This window comes from Antechinus flavipes, chromosome 1 (assembly GCF_016432865.1).
Source record: "Antechinus flavipes isolate AdamAnt ecotype Samford, QLD, Australia chromosome 1, AdamAnt_v2, whole genome shotgun sequence".
In the NCBI taxonomy this organism is placed as follows: domain Eukaryota; kingdom Metazoa; phylum Chordata; class Mammalia; order Dasyuromorphia; family Dasyuridae; genus Antechinus; species Antechinus flavipes.
The window spans coordinates 703,087,915-703,115,507 of record NC_067398.1 but is presented as its reverse complement, the minus strand read 5'-3'; the positions used below and the strand labels follow the sequence as shown (position 1 = coordinate 703,115,507).

The 27,593-nt window shown below is 39.2% G+C and overlaps 1 protein-coding gene across 1 annotated transcript in view; it reads left to right on the top strand.

Moving 5' to 3' along the window:
* The window catches only part of KSR2 (kinase suppressor of ras 2), a 562,622-nt gene that overhangs the window by 522,267 nt on the left and 12,762 nt on the right, over positions 1 to 27,593 (top strand). Inside the window, 2 exon segments of the mRNA XM_051972874.1 lie at positions 9,626 to 9,722; positions 18,352 to 18,485. Coding sequence (XP_051828834.1) covers positions 9,626 to 9,722; positions 18,352 to 18,485 — 231 coding nt within the window.

Below are 27,593 nucleotides of genomic sequence, written 5' to 3'. Positions count from 1 at the left end.
TTTTGGTTATAACACAGTCAATGAGTGAGATTGTCCCTGCTAGAACTCTGGGACTCTAAGCCATACTGATGTGAAATGTTTATTAAATATCTACAATATGCTAAGCATTGTGCTAAATATTTCACTAATCTGATCTCATTTGATCCTCATAATAACCATGAGAGTTGTGGGCTGTTTTTATCCCCATTTTATAAATGGGGAAACTGAGGCAGAGGTTAAGTGAAACTCAACAACTAGTAAGTGTCTGAGGCTGGATTTGAACTCAGGTTTTCCTGCTTTCAGTCCCATAACTCTATTCATCACAACACCTAATTGTTTTGGCATCAGGTTGCGATTTGATCTTCAAAATAAATCATAGTTAAGTCTTACTCAAGGACACTAACCTTCCTAAGGAGTTTCCCTTACTCTCATTACTCATGATGTACTTTTGAATAGTAAAGAATGTTCTTTGTCTTTTCTGAGCACCTTCTAGGTCTAAGCTCAATCACTATATGCTTTGGCTCCTAGAGAATAGAATAATGACTTAGAATTGTTACAGCCTAACTATCTATCATTGAAGAGGGGCTGGTAGCTGATAGAGTGTTTAGAACAATGGACCTAATATCTGAATTTATATCTCAGGAATTTCCTAGCTGTGTGCCCCTGGGCAAGTCAATTAATCCTGTTTGCCTCAGTTTCCTCATCTGTAATATGAGCTGGAGAAGGAAATAGCAAATCACTCCAGTATCTTTGCCCCCCAAAACCTCAAATGGGGTCATAATTGAAATTGGTGAACAACAGCAACAAAATCAATCAGTAGGCATTTTGTAAGCATTTACTACAGACCCACCACTAAACTAGTTGCTGGGAATACAAAAACAAAGAATGAAATAATCCCTGCCCTCAAGGAATTTGTCTTCCATTGGGAGGAGGCAATGTGTACATCTATAAATAAATAAACAAATGAATTAATGAATGAGATACAGACAGATAGATTGATACAATAGATAGATAATAAACACATGGTTATTTGGGGGAAAGGGAGAGATACTAACAAGTGATAGAATTGGTTCACATCCCATGTGTGATATTTATGAACTGTGTCATCATAGGTAAGTCTTGACTTCTCTCAGTCTCAATTTCCTCAATGAGGTTGGCTTTATTCATTGTTATCTGAGGGAAGCATAGAGACACGATATACGATTTCAGAAATATGGAGAACTTCTCCCAAAGTAGGTTGGGACTTTCTCTGCAAAGTATTATAGTCTTAGAGAGTTGTCTAAAGAATCTCAATGACTTGGGGCAACTAGGTGTGGCAGTAGATAGAGCACCAGCCCTGAAGTCAGGAGAACCCGAGTTCAAATCTAGTCTCAGACACTTCCTAGCTTTGTGACCCTGGGCAAGTCACTTAATCCCAATTGCCTCAGGAAAAAAAATCTCAATGATTTATCAACATGGCTACATAGCCAGTATATAAGCCCATTATAAAACCTGAATCCAGTCCTTTTTAACTCTAAATGCCATTCTCCTTGCAATAAATAGCTTAAAAAGCCCTTTGCAAACTTTAAAATTCTATTGAAATGTTATTTGTTGTTGTTTTTGTTATCATCAGCCCTCCACCTCCTGGTTCCCTGTGCTTTCCATGAGGTTTTGGCACTTGGACCAGCCTGGCTTGGAGTGCCATAGTCATTTCTGTTGCTGACCATCTGTTCAGCAATGTGGCCCCTCCCCACAGAGGCCATGAAAGATGAAATATTTCCATGCTTTAGGAGCTAAGCTTTTTCAGTTCCAGTAAAACTACTTTCAGGCTAATTTACAGTAAATACCCAACACACTTCTGTGGCCGCGTTGGCCGGATGATGTGCCAAGTTTCCAGGGAGTGGAAGCTGTGTGCCAAGGTTCCTAGAGCTTGTAATCTGTCCTATAGAGATATGGAGGATATCTTGGGAGGCCGCTGATCCTTGCTTAGGAAGCTATATTTGACTGTAAGCCTCTTGAGGTCAAGGACCATATATTGTTCACCTTTGTGGCCCCTTTCATCCTTGATCCCCATTTTCTGGGAATTTTCACACCTTGCCATTCCCATTCTAGCTCTCAACTCTATGTCCTCCCTATTGGAACCTTAGCCTCCATTCCTTGAACCACCTAGATTCTAATAAATGACATTATCTTGGCTGAAATTAATATATTATCTGCCAATTTTAAGCCAGCACAGGGAAATCTCACACCAGCTTCCTTTTCCATGCCCTCTTCGCCCATTAGAACTAAGCTCCTTGGAGCAGCTAAGTAGAGCAGAGAATAGAGTACCAGCCGTGAAGTCAGGAGGACCTGACCAATTACCTCAGCAAAAAGAAAAAAAAAACTAAGCTCCTTGAAGGTAAAGATAGTCTTGCTTCCTTTGAGTCTTCAGTACTTAGCACTTAGCATTTAATGAGCAATTAATAAAACCTATAGAGGTAGCTAAGTAGTGCAATGGACAGAACACTGGAGTTGGAGTCAGGAAGACTCATCTTCAGGACTTCAAATCTTGCCTGAGACACTATTGTTTGACTCTGGACAAGTCACTTAATCATCTTTGCCTCAATCTTCTCATCTGTCAAATGAAATAGAGAAGAAAATGGCATCTCTGCCAAGAAAACATCAAATCTGACCTTGGACACTTATTAGCTGTGTGACCCTCAGCAAGCCAATTATCCCTATTTGCCTCAGTTTCCTAATCTGGAGGAGAAACATGTACATGCATGCATATAGCTGTCTGTGTGTATGTACATATGTCTATATGTATTGTGGTATAATGTGTATATATATGTATATGTAGAGAGAAAATATATACATATAAACATTATGGTTCACGTACAGAAGATGTGTGGATGACAGTGACAATATCCATCTTATATTGTATATTAATGAATGAATGAATAAAAACACATTTTTAGTTACTTTGTATTTATTGATCAGTATCCTTGCTGGAATTCTATTTTTTTTCCTCAGGATTGCTGTAATTGTGCCTTGCAGGTAGCACCAATTCCCATTTGTCATGTCACTACATCCCCAGAAATCCTTTTAATGAAATATCACAGATATTAGAGATTCATTAGACCTTCTGGCAATTAATGTCATCCCAGAGTAGATACCCATTTCCAGTCTTTAAGCAAAGATGTTATGATTATTTACAGGAGAAAATATGGAGAGAATAGACATTTGTGTATGAGTTGAACTAGACAATATTTCCAAGGTCCCTTCCAATCATCACATTCTGTGATTCTTTGATTTCAGGCTTTATCCTTTCCTCAGTTTGACCTTTGCAGATTTAGAAAAGCACAAAAGACACAGAAATGCTCAACCCACTGGTCATTTTCATTAGGAGAGTTTGGAAAGTTTAAAAATGAATGGAGACCCATAGTAACTCCCTTTAAGTGACAAGAGTAGAGAGAAGTATCTGACACAAATCATTTGTGGCAGCATGAACTTGTTTCTCTAACGAGGCTTCAGTTTTTCTCATTCAATAATTACTCCCTTCACAAGTATTCATTAAACAATTACTATGTACCAGATACCATGCTATATGCCAGGATGCAAAGAAAAAAATAATCCTTTCCATCAAAAAGTTTACATTTTAATATGGGAGATGGAAAGAAAAATATAGATAATTCAAAGATAATTCACAAAGTGCCCTAAAAGTCTCAGTGTCCTTCGCCTAAGCTTAAAACTTCACTATGACTTTGGGGATATACAAGTTAAATACAAAATGATCTTGCACTGTGAGGAAGAACACTGATAACTAGAAGACAGCAAAGGCTCCATCTAAGAGCTAGTGCTTTATCTGAGCTTCAAAGTGAGGTAGGACTTTCTAGAAGCAAAAGTGGGGAGTTTCTGGGGAAGTTAAAGGATCCTGAGGATGGATCTAGAAGAACCAAAGTTGCAAAGAGATGATTTTTAAGCTTGTTATAAGGACATGCTTTGGACATCTTTAGAACTATCCAAAAGAATAGCAGTTCCTTCTTCAGCATTTCTTATTCATTGAGATTGTGTGGTTATTATTATTATTATTATTTGTAATTAAGTGACCTCTGAGATTGTCCTTAAATTTTTCCCCTCCTGAGATTGTAGTGGAGAACCTTATTGCTTCACATATTATACCCTCCAGGAAAAATGTAATGTCCTTGAGGGGGCACTATTTTTTAAATTTTGTTTTTATATACTCAGCACCTTGCACAGTATGACAGCTTAGTAAAGGTTTTTTGGTTGATTTTCTAACATTCCCTTCCCTTAGTAATTCTCTCTCTCTCTGTTTCTCTTTTTCTGTCTCTGTCTCTGACTCTTGACTCTGTCTCACTCTACCTCTGTCTGTCTCTCTCTTGTTTTCTCTGTCTCTCTCTACTTTCTCCCTCTTCACTCCTTCATTCTCTTTCTCCCCCTTTTCCTTCAAATTTTGTTTTTATTTAGTTTTATATTTCTATATCTTTAGTAGAATATAAGCTTCTTAAGGACAGGCACTTATTTTGTCTCTGTCTCCAGAGTCAAGCCCAATCTCTAGCAATTCAAGTCAACAAGCATTTAATAAGTGCTTATTGTGTTCTGGGCACTAAGTAAGCAAAGAAAGGGAAAAAAGTCCCTGCCTTCATGAAGTCCATAGATTAATGGGAGATACAATATGCATACTGCTGTGTCCAAACAATCTATAGATAAAATGAATTGAAGTACTCAACAAAGGGAAAGCACTAACTAAGGGCAGTGAGGAGAGGCTTTTTGCAGAAAGTGCAATTTTAGCTGGGATTTGAAAAAAACCAGGAAGATCGGGGGTCAAAAAGGAGGAGAAAGAAAGGGATGAGGGATAGTCACAGTGAAAAAGCCTGGAGACCTAAGATGTAATGTTTCAGGAAGCCATCCTCATTGGGTATATTGAGGGGAGTTAAGAGTAGGAAGATTAGAAAAGGGGGCAGTGGGGAGTGGACATTATATGAAAGACTTTCCTATCAACTAGAGGATTTTATATTTGATCTTGCTGGTAACATGGAGTCACTGGAGTTTACTGAGTGGAGTGGGGAGAGGGGATGTCATGATCAGGTTTGTGCTTTAGGAAGATCAATCTGACAGCTCTAGAGATTGGCACACAATGGGCGCCCGATAATTGTCTGTTCGGTCGCACTCCAGCTCTACCTTTCTATGCATCTGTTCTATAATACTAAGATAAAATAGAGCAGCTTCCATCAAAAGGGAGGATGTAAGCAGAGGGGGAAGGAAAGAGAATACTGTCATTAACCTAGATCAAGTTAACATCTTGGAATACTGAAGCTTATTTAAATTGTTTTCTCAGGTTTACTGCAGCAATGAAGATTTTTTTTTTCCTCCTTAACTCCAGCCTATAATGAGTGTAGGTGGTTATTCAAGAAAGAAATACTTGGTGGGAGGATTTGGAGGTGACATCCATGCACAGGCTCCATTTCAGGAATTTAAATGCTGATTAGATTTTAATTGGTTATACAACCCATCCTCCTCCCACCTCTGCCATGGGTAGCCACAGGCATCCGTATAATCTGCTAATGCATGCTAGAGATGGCCAGGCTTGCTTTGGGGTCTTCACATATTTAGTTGAATGGCCTTGGGACAAGGATGTTGTGAGGATCCAACTCAGTTTGCCTTCCCTCTGTTTTATGACTTCGCTGCCTTACCCAGGGCAGGTACTGGGGGAGCATGGGAATGGGTTGTCATGTACGATTCTTTGCCCATGGGAAGAAGTTAATTAGATGAAGAAAAACTCTGAGAATTCCTGAAGAAATAAACATTTGAGTACATTCAAGATTGCCCTATAATTCAAATCATAAACTTATCCTTTCCGTTAGAATGGCTGAGTTCTTTTACAAGGCATGTTCAAAAACAGGCAGATTTAAGTCGAATTAAATCTCTTAAATTTCTTAGTGTAATGTTAACAACATATAATTTCTCTATGTGGTGACTGGATGATTTCTTTTGGTCTTATTGACTAGTATATCAATCAGTCAATCAATTAGCATGGTTTTTTTTGTTTGTTTGTTTTTGTTATTTTAGCAAGGCACTTGGGATTTAAGTGACTTGCCCAGGATCACACAAGTAGTAAATGTTAGGTCTCTGAGGCTGGATTTGAACTCAGGTCTTCCTGATTCCAGGGCTGGCGCTCTATCCATTGGGCCATCTTGCTGCCCCCGATTAGTATTTATTAAACTGTGATAAATTCTGAAGATACAAAGAAAAGAAAAAATGAACTCCTTCTCTCAAGGGTCTTACATTTATGGATGAAACAACATATTAATGAGTGAATGAAAAATCATTTCTTAAGCATTTAGTATATGCGAAACACGATGTCAAGTGCTAGTTACAAATAGCAAAACAGATGGTCCCAGCTCTCAAGGACCTCGTATTCTATAAGGGAAGAAAATATTTGTAGGAAATTGTCAGATGGGAAGTCTAACAGCCCTTAGCAGAAGGGAGAGGGGAAAAAACAAGCATATATTAAGCACTAACTATGTACAAGATAATGTGCTGAGTGTTTTACAAATATTGCTTAATTTGATTCTATGGGGAAAATGATCAGTGCTAGAACCAGAGTCAGAAACAAACCATTAATTTAGAAACCAATGATGGTTTACAGGGTCCACTAGACAGGGAGTCCCACTCACATGGGTGGAGACTTTTTGAAGAAGCAAAAAGGACAGTGCTTATATAGGTTGAAATTTAGGAGAGAGATGAGTTGGGTATAGGGTACTTAAGGACTAGATAAGGTCTGTTGCTGGGAGTTAGTAACAGAAAAGGCTCATCTTCAGTTGGCCAGTTCTAGTTGAGCAATGCACTTCCTTCCCTCTTTCCTTTCCCTCCTTACCCTCATTTGCCTCCTTCCTTCCCTTCCTTCCCTCTCTCCCTTCCTTCCTTCCTTCCTTCCTTCCTTCCTTCCTTCCTTCCTTCCTTCCTTCCTTCCTTCCTTCCTTCCTTCCTTCCATCCTTCTTTCCTTCTTTCCTTCTTTCCTTCCTTCCTTCCTTCCTTCCTTCCTTCCTTCCTTCCTTCCTTCCTTCCTTCCTTCCTTCCTTCCTTCCTCTTCCCCTTCCTCCCTTTCCTTCCTTTCTTCTTTCCTCCCTTCCTCCCTCCTTTCCTGTCTGCCTTCCTTCTTTTTTTCTTTCCTTCCCAGAGGTGGTGAGCTTAAACCAATTTTGAACTCTTCTGGTTAGAATTTGTTCTTGATTCTAGGTCCAGAGCTCTGTCCATGACACTACCTTGTAGTAGCAAAATAGCTAATAATACTGTTTTAGTGTTATTCCACGACAAAATCATATCCATTCCTGTTGTGGAACCACTTGAAACTGAGTGGAAAGAACTTTCTTTTCTAGAGCTTCAGTACCTTGGCTGCTGAAAAAGTAGGATCATGCATAGCATTTACAAAAGAAGGTGGTAGGTCACAAACTCCCGCACATAAAGGATTCCTACAGAGTAGATAGAAGATAGCAGGCTAACAGCTTTAGGTGGGATGTGAAGGACCTGAAGTAAGCTCTTGTAGAAAGGGCCATTTGAACTGAATCTTAAGGAATGGCAGATTCTAGGTGGTGGAGGTTAGAAGAGAAAGTATTCCAGGCTTAGGGAACAGACAATGCAAAGGCATCCGTTGGAAAATGGAGCATCACATATGAGGAAAGGGAAGTGGGCCAGTACTGAGTGGCTAACTATAGGATTTATAAACATGACCAATGTACAAGAAACTGAGAAATATAAGGAAGGGCCAAGTTATGAAAGACTTTGAACACCAAACAAAAGAGGTAATATTTGATCCTGAAGGTAATATGGGGCCACTTAGAGGATAATGAAGATAGAAATAACATGAGCAGAACTCCACTTTAAGAAAATTACTTTGACCACAGATTGGAGGCTGAATTGGAGCAAGGAAATACTTGAAACTGGGAGGTATATGAGATTATTGTAATAGTCCAGATGAGAGCTGATGAGGTCTAGATAAGCATCTGTCTAAAGAACACATAAGAGATTATGTTTGTTTCCTTATGATCCAATTGAGGTATCTCCTATTGTGTGTGTGTGGGGCGGAGGGGAATCTCATCAACAGTGCCATTCTTTGCTACTAATTCTGGTGAGGTTTTCACCTAGGAAATCAAGGGAAAGCTTGGAGTTTGTTTGTTTTTTTTTTCCCAAACCAGACTTTATCCCTGTTTGATCTCACCCTGGCTTCCTTTGTAACCCCACTTCTCAGGGTCAAGACCCCCTTTATCTTTGTGGTTGGATATTCATGGCCCTCTTGAGCATCTCAGAAAAGATTGTTAAGAAAGATTTGGGTCATTCGGGTTTTAAAGCAATCATATCGGTAACTTCTTCTACCATCTCATACTTCCAAGATTATAAAAAGTGGCTTTCTAACCACCCTGAGATTTTTTCACGTGAGCCCTTAGCTTTTGTTTCCATCATATACAGAGCCTTTAAGACTATACCTGTGCCTGACTGCACATATGTTGTACTGGGAGACTGTACTGGGCTCAAATTCATTTTATTAGAAGGACCTCCTGTTCAATTGCCCATGAATTTCCAATGATCTGGCGTGCTGTTTTGGAGTGAAACAAGTCATTTAGTAAAGATTCTCATCATTCACACACCCATACATATATGTATATGTTATATATACATATACATGCATATGTATGTGAATATATATAATATAAAATTATTGAGTGTTTTGTGAATATCAAAGATTTGCTGAAATAGATATGTACGATTTGGATGATTTGCTTCCTCCTTAGCCAATAATTTTATTAATGTTAAGATAATTACAATTGAACAGAATAGAAACCAAACCCTTCTGGGAAACATCACGGAATGAAAGAGTAGAATGAAATTTTGAGTCAGTGTATTAAGGTAGGGTGGGGACAGAGACACCAGTTTCCCAAAAACCCCTAAGAAGGCCTAACTAGGGGAAAAAAAGAAGTGGGCTTCACTGGAGAGGAGCTCAGCTGAATTCAGCTAAAGAAGAATGAAATTGAAAGTGTGGTCTAATGGAAAGACAAAAGAATTTGAAGTGAGAGGACCTAGACTCAAAGACCTTACCTCTTATTAACTGTATCTAGACCCAGAAAAAACCCATTCTATTTCTAAATATGTGATTCTATATATTCACCATCTGGTAAATTGCTATTCTCGTTACTATTTGCTAAAGCTCAATTGTTTCTACCAGCATACAAGGGTTATCCAGTGCTCTCAAAATTTGATACCCCCAGAAAAAATGCCTGTTGATATTCCCTTGTTATTGATCTCAGTTTGAGAACCCCTGATTTACTCATTATCTCCTGTGAGAGATTGAGGAGTATATTAAACATTGACATAATAATTTTTGGATAAAGAATTCTAATTCTTATTCTTGGATACACAGATATTGTTACCAAAGGAATATCAGGTACCTTCCTTACAGAAACACCTAGGAGAACAAACTAAGATTCATTCCTGTATTTGTTGTCTTAGTATTATAATGGAGAACTGTATGTTTGTTATTTTCATTGTGTTAGTTACTGTTTATATGATTTTATTATTTTCATTGTGTTAGTTACTGTTTATATGATTTTTCATTGATGTGGCCTTTCTGTGAAACATGCAATTCTTCTCTTCTCTTTTCTTGTTTTCTAGTCTGTGTAAAGGACGAACTCTATACTCGGTGGTGAGAGATGCCAAAATTGTCTTGGATGTCAACAAAACAAGGCAGATTGCACAAGAGATTGTGAAGGTATTGTAGTTTATGACACAACTTTCTTTTTCAACCCCCACTAAAATCCAAACTCTTCCTGAGAAATAGAGGTTGGAGGAACAAATCCTAACCAAGAGTTTAAAATTGGTTTAAATATACCAACTCTGGGAAGGAAGGAAGGAAGGAAGGAAGGAAGGAAGGAAGGAAGGAAGGAAGGAAGGAAGGAAGGAAGGAGGGAGAGAGGGGAGGCAGGAAGAGAAAGGAGAGGGGGAGGCAAGAAGGGAGGGAGGGAGAGAGAAAGAAAAAAAGGAAGAAAGGGAGGGAAGAGCAGAGGAAGGTAAAAAAGGAAAAAATGAATAAGAAAGGAGAGAAAAAAGAGTAAAGAAAGGCAAAAAGAAATGAAATAAAAAAGAATGACAAAGTGATAAAGGAGGCTAGAAATAGAAAAAAGAGACAAAGAAAAAAGAAGGAAAATAGAGAAAAGGAGACATAGATTGAGAATGAGATAGAGAGAGCTGTAGCAAAAAAGTGAAAATACAGAAAGAGAAAGACAAAGGAAATGAGAATGGAAGTAAGAGATAGAAAAAAGGAGAGAAGGAAAGTGAAAGAAAAAAATAGAAAATAAAAAGAAAGAAAGGTAAGAAGAGAGAGAAGGAAGGATAAACAAAAAAGAGTGAGAAAGGGAGCTAAAAAGGAAAGAAAAGAATAGAAAGGAGGAAAAGAGAAATGTAGAAGGAAAGAGGAGAAAGGGTTAAGAAAGGAAAAAGATAAAGAAAAATCATAGAAATAATGGAAAAAGAAAAGGACAGATACCTAAAGGGAAAAGACATAATAGGAAGGAAGAGAAAGAAAAAGAAAGAGAGGAAGAGAATCAGAAAGGTTGAGGAAGAAGAAACAAGTAACATAGAGAGAGAAAGGAAGTCATTAAGAAAATGAAAATGAAAGCAAAAAAGAATGAGAGAGAAGAGAAAGAGATGTATGCAAAGAAAGAAGAGAAACAGCATTGTCTGTCCTTAAAAGAAACTATTTGGAAAATAGTATGGCTGATGTTCACTTCAAGACAACAAGTCAACAATCTGGTGTATCATCATTATTCCCATTATGAAGTAGCATTACTAAGAAGAGATTTAGAGACTGGTTAATGGGTTAGCTTACCTGAAAGACTATTCAATATGCATGCATAAATGAATAGCAGAGCAAGCCATTCATTCATTTTGCTTGTTAATTTTTAAGTTAAAATTTGCCCCTTTATTCTAAAATTCATATGTTTGTCTAAGTAAATTATATATTTATCAAAATTTTCCTGTTTATTTTTAAAATTACATATTTATTTCCAGTATTGAAATCCTCCCTTCCCTCCCATCCTATTCCATGCCAATTGATAACTAAAGACAAACAAAAGCCAAGGCAAACATATATTCAAACAGAACACTTTTTTTTTGGTCTTAGAAATTTTTGTTTCAGTCAACTCAAGTCCTTCAGCTCTTTGTTAGTAGATGAGAAGCATATCTCTTCTGGAACTATAGTTTATCACTAAGAATTACTGATTCTTTCAGAATTTTCATTTTTGTTTTTAACCATATTGTTGTCACAGTATCACTTATTCTCTTAATTCTGTTCATTTCGCTCTGCATCAGTTCATATAGGTCTTCCTAGGATTCTCTGAAACCATCCCCTTCATCATTTCTTACTACACAATCATATCAATCATATTTATATACAATAACTTATTCAGCCACTCCCCTGTTCGTGAGTACTCCCTCAGATTTCTATCTTTGATCCTTAAAAAATACTTGTTTGATTTTTCGCTTTGTTTTGTTTTGTAGAACCTTAGTGAAGAATTTGTTTTGCTTAGAATTAATCTTTCCCTTACTCTCTTCTCCCTTCTTTTTCTTTCCTATTTCACTGGTGAGTGAAATGCATTCCTCTACCAAGTTTTGTACATATTTTCTTCCATCCTTTGTCTGATCAGTTCAGATGAGAGTGAAGTTCAAATGTCAGCTGTGCCCTTACTTATTTGCATAGATGTCTACTTGCCCGTCCTAATTATGTGAGATAATTTTTCCTAACCTCCCTTTTCTTTGTCCTTGCTCTTCCCTTCTTTTTCTATCTCTTCCTTTATTCTTCTTCCCCTCTCTTTTTATTCTTAAGGTCATCAAGAAATAATAGAATTACCCCTAAGTCTTCTAATTAGACTTTCTGTATAGTTCCTGGTGGGCAGCTAGAGGGTGCTATAGTGGATTGAACGTTAAGCCTGGAGTCAAGAAGACTCATCTTCTTGAGTTCAAATCTGATCTCAGACAACTTGTTAGCTGTAAGACTCTGGGCAAGTCAGTCAATCCTGTTTACTTCAGTTTCCTCATCTTTAAAATGATTAGGAGAAAGAAATGGTGAATGACTAGTATTTTTGTCAGGATAATCTAAAATGGGGTCCCAAAGAATCATACATGAGTGAAATAACTGAACAACATGAGCCCAGATGATAGTAGGACTCAGAAGGGATATATGTATCAACTCTATATTAAAATGAGCATAAGTGGTTTACCCTTTTTTAGTCCTTTATGACAGCTTATTCATGCTTACCTTTTTATGTTTCTCTTAATTCCTATGTTTGAACTTCAATGTTTCTATGAAGCTCTGTTTTTTTTTTTCCATGAAAATGCTTAGAAGTCCTAAGCCATCCATTTTTGTTCATCTTTGAAAAACATCAGTGAGAAGATGTTTTGTAATAGTGCTTAATGTTTTAGATGAATTCCTTTTTAGCTAATTTTAATTATGTTTTCTTTATTCCTTTAAAAAAGGAGTGGGAGGATGGAGCTTTCAGAAAGTTCTTTCCTTCTTCACAAAAGCAAAGTTCCTGTTTTTCCTTTGTTGAACTTTTATAGAATCACTGAAGCTTAGTACTGGAAGGACTCTCAGAAGAAATCTAGTTCAACCTATGTATGAATTCCCTCTATGACACCCCCAACAAGTGGTCATTCAGCCTTTGTTTGAAGACCTTTAATGAGAAGGACCCCAGTAACTCCAGGCAGTTATTGGATCACTCCAATGGCTAAGACGATTTCCCTTCTTCAACTTCTATCTATCCTTCCTAGTTTCACTCTCTAGGAATAAAAAGAAAAAGTCCTATTCCCTTTCTACATGACAGCCTTGCCAATATCATATATAGAATATCAGTCTCTTAAAGTTAAAAGTGCCCCAGAGACCATATTGTCCAATTATAACTGATTAAGAATTCCCCCCTCTACAGAATCCCCAAAAGTAGATCTTCAGTCTCTGTCTCAATACCTTTAGCAATGAGAAACCTACTAAATCCCAAGGGAGCAGTTCCATGTTGGGATAAATCACAGAACTATCCAAAAGAGCAAGAGGAACCATTTATCTCCATTAACTCTGTTGAATCTCAGTGGAAGGCTGCATTTCATTCTGCAGCAAGATGGATGAAAATTAAGCATAAGGAAGGACTTTCTTAGGTAGGTTAGAGATTAGAAAGGCTAACTGAGGGGCACTTACTTTATAGAAATCCTTTCTCTTTAAATCTTCTGAAATAGATTACATTATCATCAGTCTGGCATTGATAAAGTAAAGCACAGCAAGGAGATGAGACACTGAAGTTACCATTCAAGATCCCTTCCAGTTTTAATAGTAACTGACATTTATTCTCAAATACTTGCATCCTCCAACAGATCTCTGATTTCATCAGTCATTATTCCCTCCAATGAAGAATACCATGACCCAAACATATCTACCCATCCTCAAAAACCCCTCTCCATGCCCTCTCCTAAATCCATCACAGTGGGATCCATCCAAGTTACCGTGACCCTTCCTTACTTTCTCTTGGATGGAGAGCACCTGGAACATCTTTTGTCTTCACTCTGTGTTTCTTTTACCCCATTCCTTTCTTTGATGATGTATTTTTCTCTGCTTTTCCTTCATAATTTCTCATTTGCAACATCTTGGAACCTGTACTTTTCCATCACCCTTATGTTTACCTTTGTAAATTTAGCAAGGATTTTCTATCCATTATCTCTTAAAGTTTTAAAGACTTAAAGCCTCAGAATTTAAATGACTTATCCAGGGTCACACAGGAAGTAAGTGCCACAGGCACTTTCTAAATCCAGTGTTCCATTCATTATGTCATGTTGCAGCTTCTATAGAGGTACAATGGAAAGAAGATGAGCTTTGAAAGCATAGGCCTTGAGTTTAAATGATTCCTGTATCAGTGACTATGTTGTAATATAATCACTTTCATCTCTGGGTCTCAGTTTCCTCATCTGTAAAAAAAAAAAAAAGAGAGAGAGAGAGAGTTGGACTGTATAACCTCCAAAATTCCTTCTGGCTTTTAAAAAACATCTCTATGACTTGGCAACACCCAAGAACTATTCACTGCTTGATTCCTCATCTGCTCTGAGTGATGCTGAATTCAACCATCAGTATCTTGGCTCATAATCAAAAATGACCACTTTAACAAAAGAAAAAAATTTCCCCATTTCTAGGAAAAATTAAAATGGTTCCAGGGCATCTTTCTCTATCATAAATCTTTTTCCAACCCACTGACTTTCATTTTTCTCAAGAGCACTTTGGTTAATGACCAGATAGATCGTCTTCAGACAAGATCCCCCTCCCTTCCAAATGTTCCCACCATGAGCTAATTGTTTATTTTCAGCCATTTTCATCTAATGGACTGGAATACGATGAACCACCTTTGTTAGCCTTGGAAAGAAAAGGCCATTCTACCACTCAGTCTCTGCTCCTTTATTGCAGAATTCATCACAACCATAGAAGACTCAGAGGGTCTTTGACTTAAAGCTGAAATGGACCTCTGAGTCCATTTCCAATCTTCTCTTTTAATTGAGAAGACTGAGGCTCAGAGTAACAGGATTAGAGATGGTGAACTGAAAAGAAACTTAAGGGTCATTTAGCCCAGTCCTCTCATGCTATAGAGAAGCAAACAGATTCAGAGAACATATGTAGTTACAGATCTAGAGCCAGAAGGGACCTGAATGTCATCTGGTCCAACTGCCCTCATCTTCTAGAGGAAGAAATTGGTGTTCAAAGAGTTTTAAAGATTTGCCCTGAATGTCATCTGGTCCAACTGCCCTCATCTTCTAGAGGAAGAAATTGGTGTTCAAAGAGTTTTAAAGATTTGCCCTATTTCACACAAGTAGTAAGTGATGGAATCAAGATTAGAACCAGTTCCTCTGATTTCAAATTCAGTGCACATAGCACTGCACCCTGATATTCCTGATTCTGCCATTGAAATGGCATAAATCCTCTCTTGAGCCTCAGTTTCCTCATCTGTAAAATGAAAGTGCTTTACTAGTTGATTTCCAAGGTTCTCAATACTATAGAGATTGGGATAGGACTTATGATTTCCTATGTATAGGGAACTTTTAGGTGAGGTAACTCCCTCTATCAGGACTGAGCTGCTCTTCTGCAATTTATAGTCTTTAGAGAATTGTCTACTGTACTGAGAAAGGAGATAATATTACCAGGGTCACCGGCAAGGATGGTCAGAGACCAGTCTTCATGACTCTAAGACCAGTACTCTAACCACGAGAGAATCCTGTACTGTGAATTTGTGAAATGTGTGACCATGGACTTGATCAAAACTAAAAATGTGTACAACTGCTTCCTTGAACCCTTCTCCACAATCTCCCAACTCACTAATACCCCAGTCTTCCAACCCTGTAGGTATATTTGGTTTCCTCAAGTTCTAGATTAGTTCCTGGTTCTGAATTTCCCCCTGGCTCCCCTTCTTCCTTCTCCTCCTCCACACACACACACACATACACACACACACACACACACACACACACACACACACACACACACACACACATACCTTGTATATTCTTCCCTGTCTCCTCACCTCCTTTTGTACCCCATCCTTGCTTATTGTCAAATGATATCAGTAAGATCCTGTCTTATGGATTCTAATCATAAATGAGATAAAAAGGGGAGAAATTGACATTTCAGTCATTGGAGAGCAATGGTCACCCTCCAGCTTATCAAAAACAAGATGAATGGAAGGTGTTAAGGGGACATCACTGGAAATGGAGGGAAGAGGAAGGGGAAAGGGAAAGTATTGGAGAATGAAACTTTTGCTCCATCATCATTTTTCTCTGACAGCAGTCACTCTGGAGATAGAAATGGGCAAGCATGCCATAGGCCCAGGAGAACTCATTTGTTTTTTTTTTTTTTTTTTTTTTTTTTTTTTTTTTAATAATAAATTTTATTTTATTTAATAATAACTTCGCATTGACAGAATCCATGCCAGGATAATTTCTACACGACATTATCCTTGCAATCACTTATGTTTCGTTTTTTCCCCCTCCCTCCCTCCTCCCCCCCCCCCCAGGACGGCAAGCAGTCCTATATATGCTAAACATGTTGCAGTATATCCTAGATACAATACATATTTGCAGAACCAAACAGTTCTCTTGTTGCACAGGGAGAATTGGATTCAGAAGGTAAAAATAACTCGGGAAGAAAATCAAAAATGCAAATAGTTCACATTCATTTCCCAGTATTCCTTCTTTGGGTGTAGCTGTTTCTGTCCATCATTTCTCCAATGAAACTCAGTTAAGTCTCTTTGTCAGAGAAATCCACTTCCATCAGAATACATCTTCATACAATATCGTTGTCGAAGTGTATAATGATCTCCTTGTTCTGCTCATCTCACTTAGCATCAGTCCATGTAGGTCTCTCCAAGCCTCTCTGTATTCATCCTGCTGGTCATTCCTTACAGAGCAATAATATTCCATAACATTCATATACCACAATTTACCCAGCCATTCTCCAATTGATGGGCATCCATTCATTTTCCAGTTTCTAGCCACTACAAACAGGGCTGCTACAAACATTTTGGCACATACAGGTCCCCTTCCCTTTTTTAGTATCTCTTTGGGGTATAAGCCCAATAGAAACACTGTTGGATCAAAGGGTATGCACAGTTTGATAACTTTTTGGGCATAATTCCAGATCGCTCTCCAGAATGGCTGGATTCGTTCACAACTCCACCAACAATGCATCAATGTCCCCGTTTTCCCGCATCCCCTCCAACATTCATCATTGTTTTTTCCTGTCATCTTAGCCAATCTGACAGGAGTGTAGTGATATCTCAGAGTTGTCTTAATTTGCATTTCTCTGATCAATAGTGATTTGGAACACTCTTTCATGTGAGTGGTAATAGTTTCAATTTCTTCAGGAGAACTCATTTGTAAACACACTAATCTTTTCCTTCCCCCAGAGAAGGTTTTCCAGAGAAGGGTCCAAAGCTTAGGATATTTTTGCTACCTCAAATACTGTTCCTCTAGGTTAGATAAGAGATCATAGGTATAGAGCAAGAGGAGAAATTGGGGCTAAGTAAGCTTATTTCTTTAAGTCAAGTCAACTTAGTATGCCTGACTGTTTGCCAGGCAAGCTGCCAAGCCTTTGGGATACATAGAAAGGGAAAAAAAACATAGTCCCTGCCTTCCAGAATCTTATATTCTAAAAGAGAAGGCAACTTGCAAGGAACTAAGTCACTCCGATCATTGGTTGATTGTTGTCCTTCAGTCTCAAAGAGAACCAAAATGGCGTCACTGTACTATAATCAAGGTGGTATGACCTACTGTGGATCAGATCAAAATGAGTTTGGGATGCTCTGCCACAAGTTGGACACAAATAATCCCTATGAGCATTTCAGATGGCTTCTCTAACTTGTATTTCTTCAGAGCTAATCCAATTCTGCTTTGCTCGCAGACCACAGCCCCCTCTCTGATGAAGTGTGCCATTCTGGGCAGTCCTGGGCCAGTGTCCCCCATGTCAGCAATCAATTCTAAAGTTCTAAAGTGATACCTTGAGTGTGTTCTTGTATCACTTTTTCTGACCAGCTTGTGAACAGTTGTCCTGTGTGAGTTCTCCATAAAATAATCTTTTTGACAATTTTGTTTGAATGCCAACCCAATCAACATTTATTAATACCTATTTGTGCCTTGAGGGTACAGTTAATAAAAAGAAAGCCCATCCTGACCCTCAAGGAGCTTACAAACTAATGGAAGTATATAACTTGCAAGCAACTAATTCAATCCACTCAACATTTATTAAATGCTTACTATGTACAAGAAGGATATAATTAAGAAAAAGAAAGCCAGTCTGATGGGAGGGGGCAAACAACATGCAAAAGGATACAGGAAAAGGATGGAGAGAGACTAGAGTGTACCTGGCAAGGGAACATATTGTTCCATGAGCAGAGAAACAGATACAGAATGGAGTGAGCTGAAAAGTCCCATTTCTGCCCTCTATAGTGGAAGGCATTGGGAGGATTTTGATACTCTGCCCTTCAGGCCTCCAATCAAAGAGGAGAGAACATTGGGAGAGATGGTCAGTCAAGGCTTGAGTTAACAGCAGGCTGATGAAGTTAGAAGTGATGAGCTTGACCTGGAAGGGACATACTGTTTCTTGGAGTTGAAACCTGCCAAGGTAGGAAATGCAGAGTAGAGTGAGGGAGATACGAAGAGTCTGAGAGGGGAAGTGGAGGGAAGGGATGGAAGGAACTGGGAAAGACCCACTCCATTTGACAAATGAGAAAACAGAGGCCCAAAGTAACTTGTTTATTATCACACAGATAGTAAGTAGTAAAGTCAGGCTGATTCTGAATCTTCCATTTTCTTGCCTCCTCCAGGGTATGGGGTATCTCCACGCCAAAGGAATCCTGCACAAAGACCTCAAGTCCAAGAACGTCTTCTATGACAACGGGAAAGTGGTGATCACAGACTTCGGGCTCTTCAGCATATCGGGTGTGCTGCAGGCGGGCAGGTGAGAGTTTGGACCGGATGTCATGTCTGTGACTGGCAAGCTGAGTCCTCCCAAGGCCAAGGTCTCTAGTCCTTCCCTATGTGAGTCACTTAGTTTTGTTGTGTTCCAGTTTTGCCGAGCTCCTGCTTAAGCATCCAGGCATCTAATAAATGATTGGCTAGAAGAGTACTAAGGTGAGAGAACAAAGACAATAGAAATCATAATAACAATAAGAATAATGATAATATAATAATAGCAAACATTTTATAGCTCTTGAAAATCTATAAAGTACATTACCTAGATTGTCTCATTTGTCTCTCACCCTATCCTTGGAAGAGAGGTCTCAATATTATACTTTACAGATTTTACATTTTTTATTTTAATATTTTAATTATTTAATTTTATTTAATATTTAAATATTTTAAATATTTACATTTTACAGATGAGAAAACAGAGGAAAAATGAAAGGCTATACAGTTTATAAAAGGAAAAGCTTGTTGATAAATTCAGTTGAGACAAAAAAAAAAAGGCCCCAAATTTCACCAGAATGGGAACTCAGTGTGTTTAGAGGTGGACTGATCCCTCTCTTCTCATTTTATGGCAACACACATGCCAGTTCCCTTCTTTGGAGGACAGAGGCTGTCTAATCCATCCTGGTTGCTCAAACTCTATCTTATAAACTCAAAAGACACTATGTCAGATCTAGCCACAGCTTCAGATACGTGATCAACGATAAGAGGTCCCAGAATTCACTGCTTTATTCTTTATTTTAGACTCAAGAACAGTGGCTAGATGCCAATATGCTCGTGAGCTCAGCTGACCTCTTCTTCAATGGGCAGAGGGGACTTGGGCTTATCCTTGCTGTTTGGAACAAAAGGTGGCTTCCCACTGCCCCAGTGGACTATGGGGACTCTTGTCTTCCCTTGCTTATTATCCCACTCAGTGAACACTGGGGTCAGGTCTCCACTAGCCTTGGGCTAAGGAAGCAATGAGGCATCCTGTTGTGCTCCAGCAAAGTCCACAATGCTTGTCTTGGGTTTTCCCTCCCAGCAGCGTCAGGGAAGCTCTTCCATTGATACTGTCAACAAAGGCAAAGGGAGAGAGACTGGGCTTGTGACATAGGGGCATGGTGAGGGAAATTCTATTTCCTAAGAGTTAGGAAAACATCTCGGAGCCCCCAAAAAACATCTGATCCAGCTCCCATTGTTTAACAGGGGGAAGATTAGGAAAGCACTTTACCCAAGGTCACACAGCTAGGTAGGGGCAGTGGGAAAGCCACAGATTCATAATCCTGAGCCCCCTCATCTATAGTGTGCTGTCAAAAGAGAAGAGGAAAAAGCATATGGTTAGCTTTGGGGCTAATTAGTTGTCCGTGTGCTCCCCATCTAGTACTAGCATCAGCATAATCATAGCTTGCACTATCTCTGGTCCATTTGCCAGACACAGAGGGGAGGTGGGAAAGGGCAGGGGGCTTCATTAAAAATAAAAATAAAAACTATTGCTCAGGGGTTTCATGAGAATGCAAAACATATTCAGAGGGTCAGGATCTGTCTATATAGCTATTCTGAATCCCTCCCATTTGGGAGAAACAGCTTCTGAGTTGGCTTTCTGAGTAATATGGTTTCAGGGGCTGCCCTGACTGCTTTGCTGACCTAACATTTTACCTCTTTGGGTCTACATTTTCATCTATGTAAAATGATGGGGTTGGACAACCAAAGTTCCTTCCAGCTGTAACTCTGTAGCCTCCTACAGAGGTCATTACCCTTCTCCTCAACCCAGTCCCATATCTATCATGAAAAATGCATTTATTTGGGTCTTGGAGAAATTTTGTTGCTCAAGTTACTTGTGAAAATATAGATACTATCAGGGTTCATGGATGGTCCCCACTTGAATCCCTGTCACAAATACTGAGCAGTGATTAGAAGCATAACATCTCAGAACTGGGTTCAATCAGCAAGAATTGATGGAGTCCCTACTATGTACCAAGCCTTCTGCTAGACTTTGAGGCCTATATAAAATAGTCCTCACTTTCAAGAACCTATACTCTACTGGAGGAAATAAAAACAAGTAAACATATTTATTGGCCCCCTAAAATAGTCATACTTATGATTTATATAGTACTTAACCAATAGTTTCTCATTCGATCCTCGCAGCAACCCTGGGAGGCAAGATAGGGGTTAAATGACTTCCCAAATCCACACGGCTAATCAGTGTCTAAGGCTGGATTCAAACTTGAGTTTTGATTCTAGGTCAAGTGCTCTACCTACTGCACTACCGGGTTACTTCTTATGTACAAAGCGTAGGGTTGAACAACATTGCAGACCTCAAAGAGTTTACATTGTAGAACAAAGAATTATATTATATCCAGGCAGATGACATTTTTTGCATGGAAACAATATATGCTACATACATACATACATATATATATACATATATATATGTGTGTGTGTGTGTAAATATATATAATGTATAGACATGTATGTATATACACATTATAATTGTGGAAACATATTTGCATGTATATGCACAGTACATGCATGTAGTTGTATATTTTTCTTTTTGCCAGACCTATAAGAAACTCCCCAAAAGAAACTCCCTCCACTTGTCGAGATTGGCAGTGAAACTGGCTCTCCTTGACCTCAAGACTAGTTCTGTGTCCACTATAAAATGCTGCCTCTCTAAACAAGTAAGAGTCTGAAGCTGGTTTTGACTCAGTACTTCCTGACTCCAGACCTGCACTTTATCCTCTGGGGCAGGTAGCTGTCCCTGTGCAAGGTTGAAGGTATAAGAATGGCCCAGGAGATAGTTAAAAGGAGATGTGAAAATAACAGATGGGCTTGGAGGATTTTCGCTATATTCACTACTGGACCCAGCTCTGGGGCACCGTAGAGGATCCTGAGCTCTAGCAGATTGGTTCCTCCAGATGAAAAGGTTTTATAGCCCAGCCTGATGACTTAGGAGAGCTTAATTTGCCCAATCACCGGCAATTGGCACCTTCTTTCTTCCCCTGGTCCCCTTGTGCCCATCTCACAAAACTTCATTGGGATCATTGACTGCTATGATTTGTTCTATATCACTCCATCAATTTCGGTGATTAGTATGGTTCCATCAGAGGTACCATGGCTCAGTGGACAAAGCATCCGCCTGGAGACCCAGTTTCCAGCTCTGACGCCAGTTCTGGCTGACCTCGGGTGCAGTCTGACAGATGTGTCCCAGTGGTATTTGTCTTGTCGCCATTCTATTCCAGACTTCAGTTTGGGGTTCAGGTCTGTTTGATCCAGACAGTGCCAGCACAGGGAGCAATTTGGGTCCAGAGGGCCCATTTCATAGAGGCTTTTGGTTTAAATTTGGAATGAACATAGAGTCTTGAGTGGAGCCGACAGCCAGGATGCCAGATGTCATTCCACTCCTGCCACTAATTCACTATCCGACATTTATATACTTTGAGTTTGTTGGGATCTTAAGAACCTTCTAGTCCCCCTGCCCCATTTTACAGGTGTGTAAATTAAGACTTTCCTAAATGCACACAGTTAGAAGTGGTTATATATTCAGTGCTAAAATGAATCCAAGAGGTAGCCCAATCCAATCTTCTTATTTTTACATTGGAACTGAGGTTCAGGGAGATTAAGTGTTAAGAGATTAAAATTTATTCAAGTCATAAAGCTGGTTTTGAACTCAGACCCTCTCCCTCCAAATTCATTGCTTTTCTATTGTATTTCTTTCCCAATTGTTATATAGGAAAGTTACTTATATTTCTTTCCCAATTGTTATATATATTCCAATATAGGAAAGTTACTTATCCTCGAGGACTCTTCTTCAGTTTCTTCTTCTATAAAATATAACACCTTCTCTCATCACCTCTGATATTTGTATCTAGGACCATAGATTTAGAACTTAAAAAGACCTGATCCATCTCCTCATTTTATATGTAAAGAGCTAAAGCCTCCATGAACTTGCCTATTCAACAAACATTCTACAATGCACTGAAATTTCAGTGAGTGCAGAGTATAGGAGTAAAATCTTAGTTCAGTAATGTGCTTGGGACAGGATGGTCTAGTAGTGTCAACGGGAAGAAGGCTTGATCCAAATAGGCATGAGATTAATCAGGGCAAGCTTCCTTGAGGAGGTGACTTCTGAAGGAAATTCACGGTATATTCATCTGTCCCTTAATTTCTCCCTTCCCCAACCAGAGAGGTAAGAGCTCCAAAATATCCCTAGATAGAAGCTGAGATTACTAGTCTATGAGGCATGGTAGAGGATGTGGGAAAAAGTTCTAAGTGAGCAGAGTCTACTATGTCCAAAAAATCCCAGCATAACCCCTGAGCCTGTGGCAGGGGGAGGGATTATGAGAGAGTGGGATCCTTACACAGCTGCTTTGCCACCATTTCAAAAAGTGCCATTAAGATGCCATCTTTTGCCTGCCTCTAGCCCAGCAGGGTGTTATTAATCATAATAATAATCATAATAATGATGATTTGGATTTGTGGCTTGTCATCATAATAATCATAATAACGATGATTTGGATTTGTGACTTATCATCATCTGTCCCCTCACTTGGGAACGTGATACATGAAGGCTTAATGGAGGCATCTTCTTTAAGACCTTATTCCTGATCCCTGGGAAGCTACCTCCAACGGCTCTAAGACTGGCTATTGGGAGGGCTTCACACCCCCAAACCACTGAGCTTAACTATCACCCTCATCCCCAGGTATCTTCCTTATTCATATAGTTCTCCTCCCGCCATACTCTGAAATTTGAGTGATGGCTTCAAAGCTATAAAGAACCAAATAAAATGAGAAATCAGTTGTCCTTTTTTTCCTTGTAAGATCTTTTTTTGTTTTGTTTTGTTTCTCTACCAAGGGACTGTCAAGGGACTTTTTTCTTGCACTTTTTGGTCTTTTCTTGCACCAAGGGACTCACAGTTCCTCCCTGTCTCTTCTTCACAGACCCACCCGACATGGAGAGAGTGAGTTGCCCCAACTCCCGCTCTTAGTCCTGAACTCTAGTCTGAGTTTCATTCCCCAGTTCCACCTGTGGGGAGGTAGGCTGGCTGTTTCATCTCCTCACTTCTCTTTCTAGCCACTCTCACAGGGCAGGGTTGAAAAGCTCTCTGGCTTCCTTAGATGAAATTGGGCTCAAAGTACAAGTGTCTTGCATCAAAGGATGAAACAACTCACTTACTGAAGTGACAGTCACTGATGTCTTGCATCCCTTTGGTCTTTCTTGGACAGGGTTACAGAGAATATCTTTTTCCTTTTGAGACCATCAGACTATAGAGGAACTAAGAATCCCATGTATAAGATCAAAACTCTTGAGCTAGAAATGGTCTGATTGATCATATAATCCAACCCCTTCATTTTACAGACAGGGAAACAGAGCCACAGAAATGTGCAATATTTGCCCAAAGTTACACAGATAGAAATTTTGAAATCCGAATACATCACTTGAGTTTAATTCTTATTTCTGGTACTTAAAGCCTGTGTGATGTTTGTTGGACAAGAAGTTTCTCCCCCGGGGCCTCAGTTTCCTCATCAGGTCCTTTCCAAGACTTCTGATTTTATAACCTAGGAGGGATTATAGCTCCCTGTTTTATTTCTTTTCTGTCTCCTTTCCTTTCACAGATAAGACCCTCCCACATCCATCACCTCTTGCCATGGTCACTTGCAATTGACCTCCTTTCTATGATTTTTCCCCTTTTCCAGCCATCCTCCATCCAGTTGCCAAATTGATAATCACAAAGCATCAATCTAACCACATCAACTCTCCTGATCAAGAGGCTTCAGGGACTCTCTATATCTTCTAAGCTAAATGACTTTGTTTAGTATTTAGAGCTCTCCCCAATCGGAATCCCTACTGTTTTTCAATCAATAAGTCACTCAATCAACAAGCACCTACTATGTACTGTATGCTGTATTAGCTGTTAGAGATATAAAGGCAAAGAATTAACCATCCCCTTCTCATTGCTTTTGGCAGCTCTCCAATGCTATAAATTACAGAGATGGTGCTGAGCTACTTTGCCTAATTTTTTAATTCTTAACATTTATTTTTAAAAATTTGAATTCTAAATTCTTCTGTCTCCCTTTTGCCCTCTCCCATTTAGAAGGCAAGCAATTTGATGTTAATTATATGTGGGAAGTCATACGTGAAAATTCCATAATAGCCATATTGCAAACACACACACGAGAGCAAGAAAAATAAGATTTAAAGGTTGGCTTTTTCATTTGAAAAGCAAGAAAAATCAAATTGTAAAAGTTGGCTTCAATTTGCATGCTTTGGGAAAAGGTAGATTCTGCAGCTGTCATTTCCCTGGATCAGTGAAATCATACAACTAGCTCGTCTCATTAAAATCCCATCCCTCATTAACAATAGTGAATCTCATTGAAGTAGCTGTTTAAGATTTAGAAAGATGGATGAATAAGGCAGTTATTCAGTGTTTACACTATGTTAACTGTGGGGAATACATAAATAAACTAGCCAGACAGGGAGCCTTCTGGGAGCTTACCTACTACTGGGAGAGAGAAAAATGTCCTTGAAGCTGGGAGGGCATATTCTATTTCTCCACATGGCAAATGAGAAGATGGGTTTAGAGAAGAGAAGCTTCACACAGCTACAGGAGCCAGGTCTTCTGATTTACAAGTGAATGACCCTTAAGGTCCAGCTTTGGGCTGGTAGTGAGTTCAATGAAACAGAAAGTACCCTGAATAAGGAGTTAGGAAACCCAGGTTTGAATCCTTATTCTGTGACTATTTAGCTATATGAAACAGAACAAATCACATTTTCTCTCTGGATATCACTTGAGACTTGCAAAGTGCTTTACATTTCATTCTATTCTTATAACAATCTTGTTGTATGGGTGCAATTATTCCCTAAGGCAGATAGAAGTAAAGAGACTTGCTTAAAGTCATACATCTAGGAAGCATATGAGTTCAGAAACTTGAGTGACATGTGTGGTAAGGGGAGATTAGGGAGAAGTGAGTAAAATGGGAATGGATAAAATGGCGACTCATTTGGACATCCCATTTCTTTAAGTATGAGAACCTAAAATGTCAAGAAAACATTCCCAGACAATGACTACTATCCAGAGTTCTCCACAAGTGGGGAGAAAGTGAATTCCCTTTTATTTTAAGTCTTCAAAAAAAGGCTGACAATTTGTCAACAGTATTGTAGAAGGATTTCTTGTTCGGATGGGGATCAGCTTAAATGGTCTCTAAAATCCCTTAAAACTTTGAGATTCTGTGATTCTCTGGGGTTTTAGCTTATCCTTGTTTACTTGAAGATTTATGGTAAAAGGGAATCCATGTTCTCCCCAGTTGTGGATATCTACCTCTGGATAGCAGTCATTGTCACGGGATGTATTCTTTACATCAAACCAAAATTTTGAGTCTCTGAAATTCTACCCTTTGCTCCTCATTCTGATCTTTGAGGACAAACAACACATTCACTGTTCCTAGTGATCTAAGTGCTTGGAGATATCTACCATTCTTGACCCCAGGTCTTCTCTTCTCCAGTCTACACACTCCCACTTCCTTCAATCATCTAACGATATGGAATCTAATGCTCTTCACTTTCTGGTTGTATTCTCTGGACATATTCTACCTTCTCTATGTCTTTCCTAAAATGTGGCACCCAGAGTTGAATATGGTCTTCTGGATTCTTTCAAGGCATTCAGGGTGCTATAATTCTTTTAATGAATCTTAGGATTAGCCTTTTAGGCCATGATGTAACATTGTTGGCAAAATTGACAGCCTACTAAAGCTCTTCTGTCAAGAAATAGGTAAGACAGATGCTCAGAGATTCTGAAAAGACCCAGAAAGTCTGAAGCAGAGCCTGTCAAGGTTCTTTTAAAATCAGGCTCTGAAGTACAATGTGTTGGCCCGCCTTCCCTGCCTTGTGCCATCTGTTTATTTGATGAACGTGACATTAATGTGAATCATTCATAAACATGGTGAAGAGCCCAGGGCTAAGAACAGATCCCTAGAGTCCTCCACTGTAGACTTCTCTCCAAGTTGGCAACCCTTTGAAATAATAATGCCAATTCTGTGGAATCTGGGCATTCAACCCATTCACGATCGACTAGAACTGCACTTTTCTCTCTGGACCTTTTTTGGATTCCAGTTCGAGGCTTAAAACTCCAAACTTATTCAATCCTTTTGCTAATGAGAGCAGGCAACTTCTCTCATTAAAAAGACTGGTTGGAGTTGAGATGTCACAGGAGAGAAGGTTCAGGTCTCTTTCTTTTCCAAGTTGTTTAAACTAATAGGACTGTTTGGTAGGCAGAGATGGAGGCGAGGGTGTGGGGATGTTCATTTGATGCCTTCCCATCAAAAGCAAAGTCTTTATTTTGGTTCCTGCAGTGTGGTGGGTTTTGAAGTTGTAATTCCCCTGCCTCCAGCTCCAACAGACTATGCAGCGGACCCCAGAGAATTTTCTCTGGGCTTGTCCACCAACCCACTAATTACTCTGAGAGAAGAGTACTAGAGAGCTTTAGGGGGAGGAGGAGGTGGGTGAGGGAGATGTAGGCTCAGAATCATGTCCAATTCCACACCCAGACTGTACATCTGGAACTTCCAATGCACACAAAGGCATTTTCCCTAATAATTAGCAGAAGACATGTTGTAGGAGTAAGCAAAATGAAAAAATCTGTCTGTGATTTTGAGGTCTGTGGACTGAGAAAGTTTGAGTCCCTCAAGCCTCAAACCTTCTCATTAGCTCGCCTTTCCTATTCCCCTTCCAATCTCCTACTAAAAGGACCGAACATATGGCCAACTGTCCATTGTGTAGATTAGAATCATTGGACAAAAGGAAGAAGCATTTCTGTTTGGCTCGGGGATGTACTCCATGTTGTTGGTTTTTAAAAACTATATAACTTCATCCATGAATGCTTTGTGAGCCTACCATCTGATATCAATGAATATTTATTAAGTACATTAATGTACTAGAACAAAATGGTAGCTGACCTTGAGTAGCTTACATTCATATAGAATAATAGATTTAGAACAGAAGAACCTTGGAGGCCATCTATCTCAGCCAACTCCCTCATTTGATAAATAAAGAGGCTGAGAGCTAGAAGAGAGTTCTATCTATTCTAACTAATTTGACAAAAGAGGAAACTGAGGCTCTGAGAGGGCA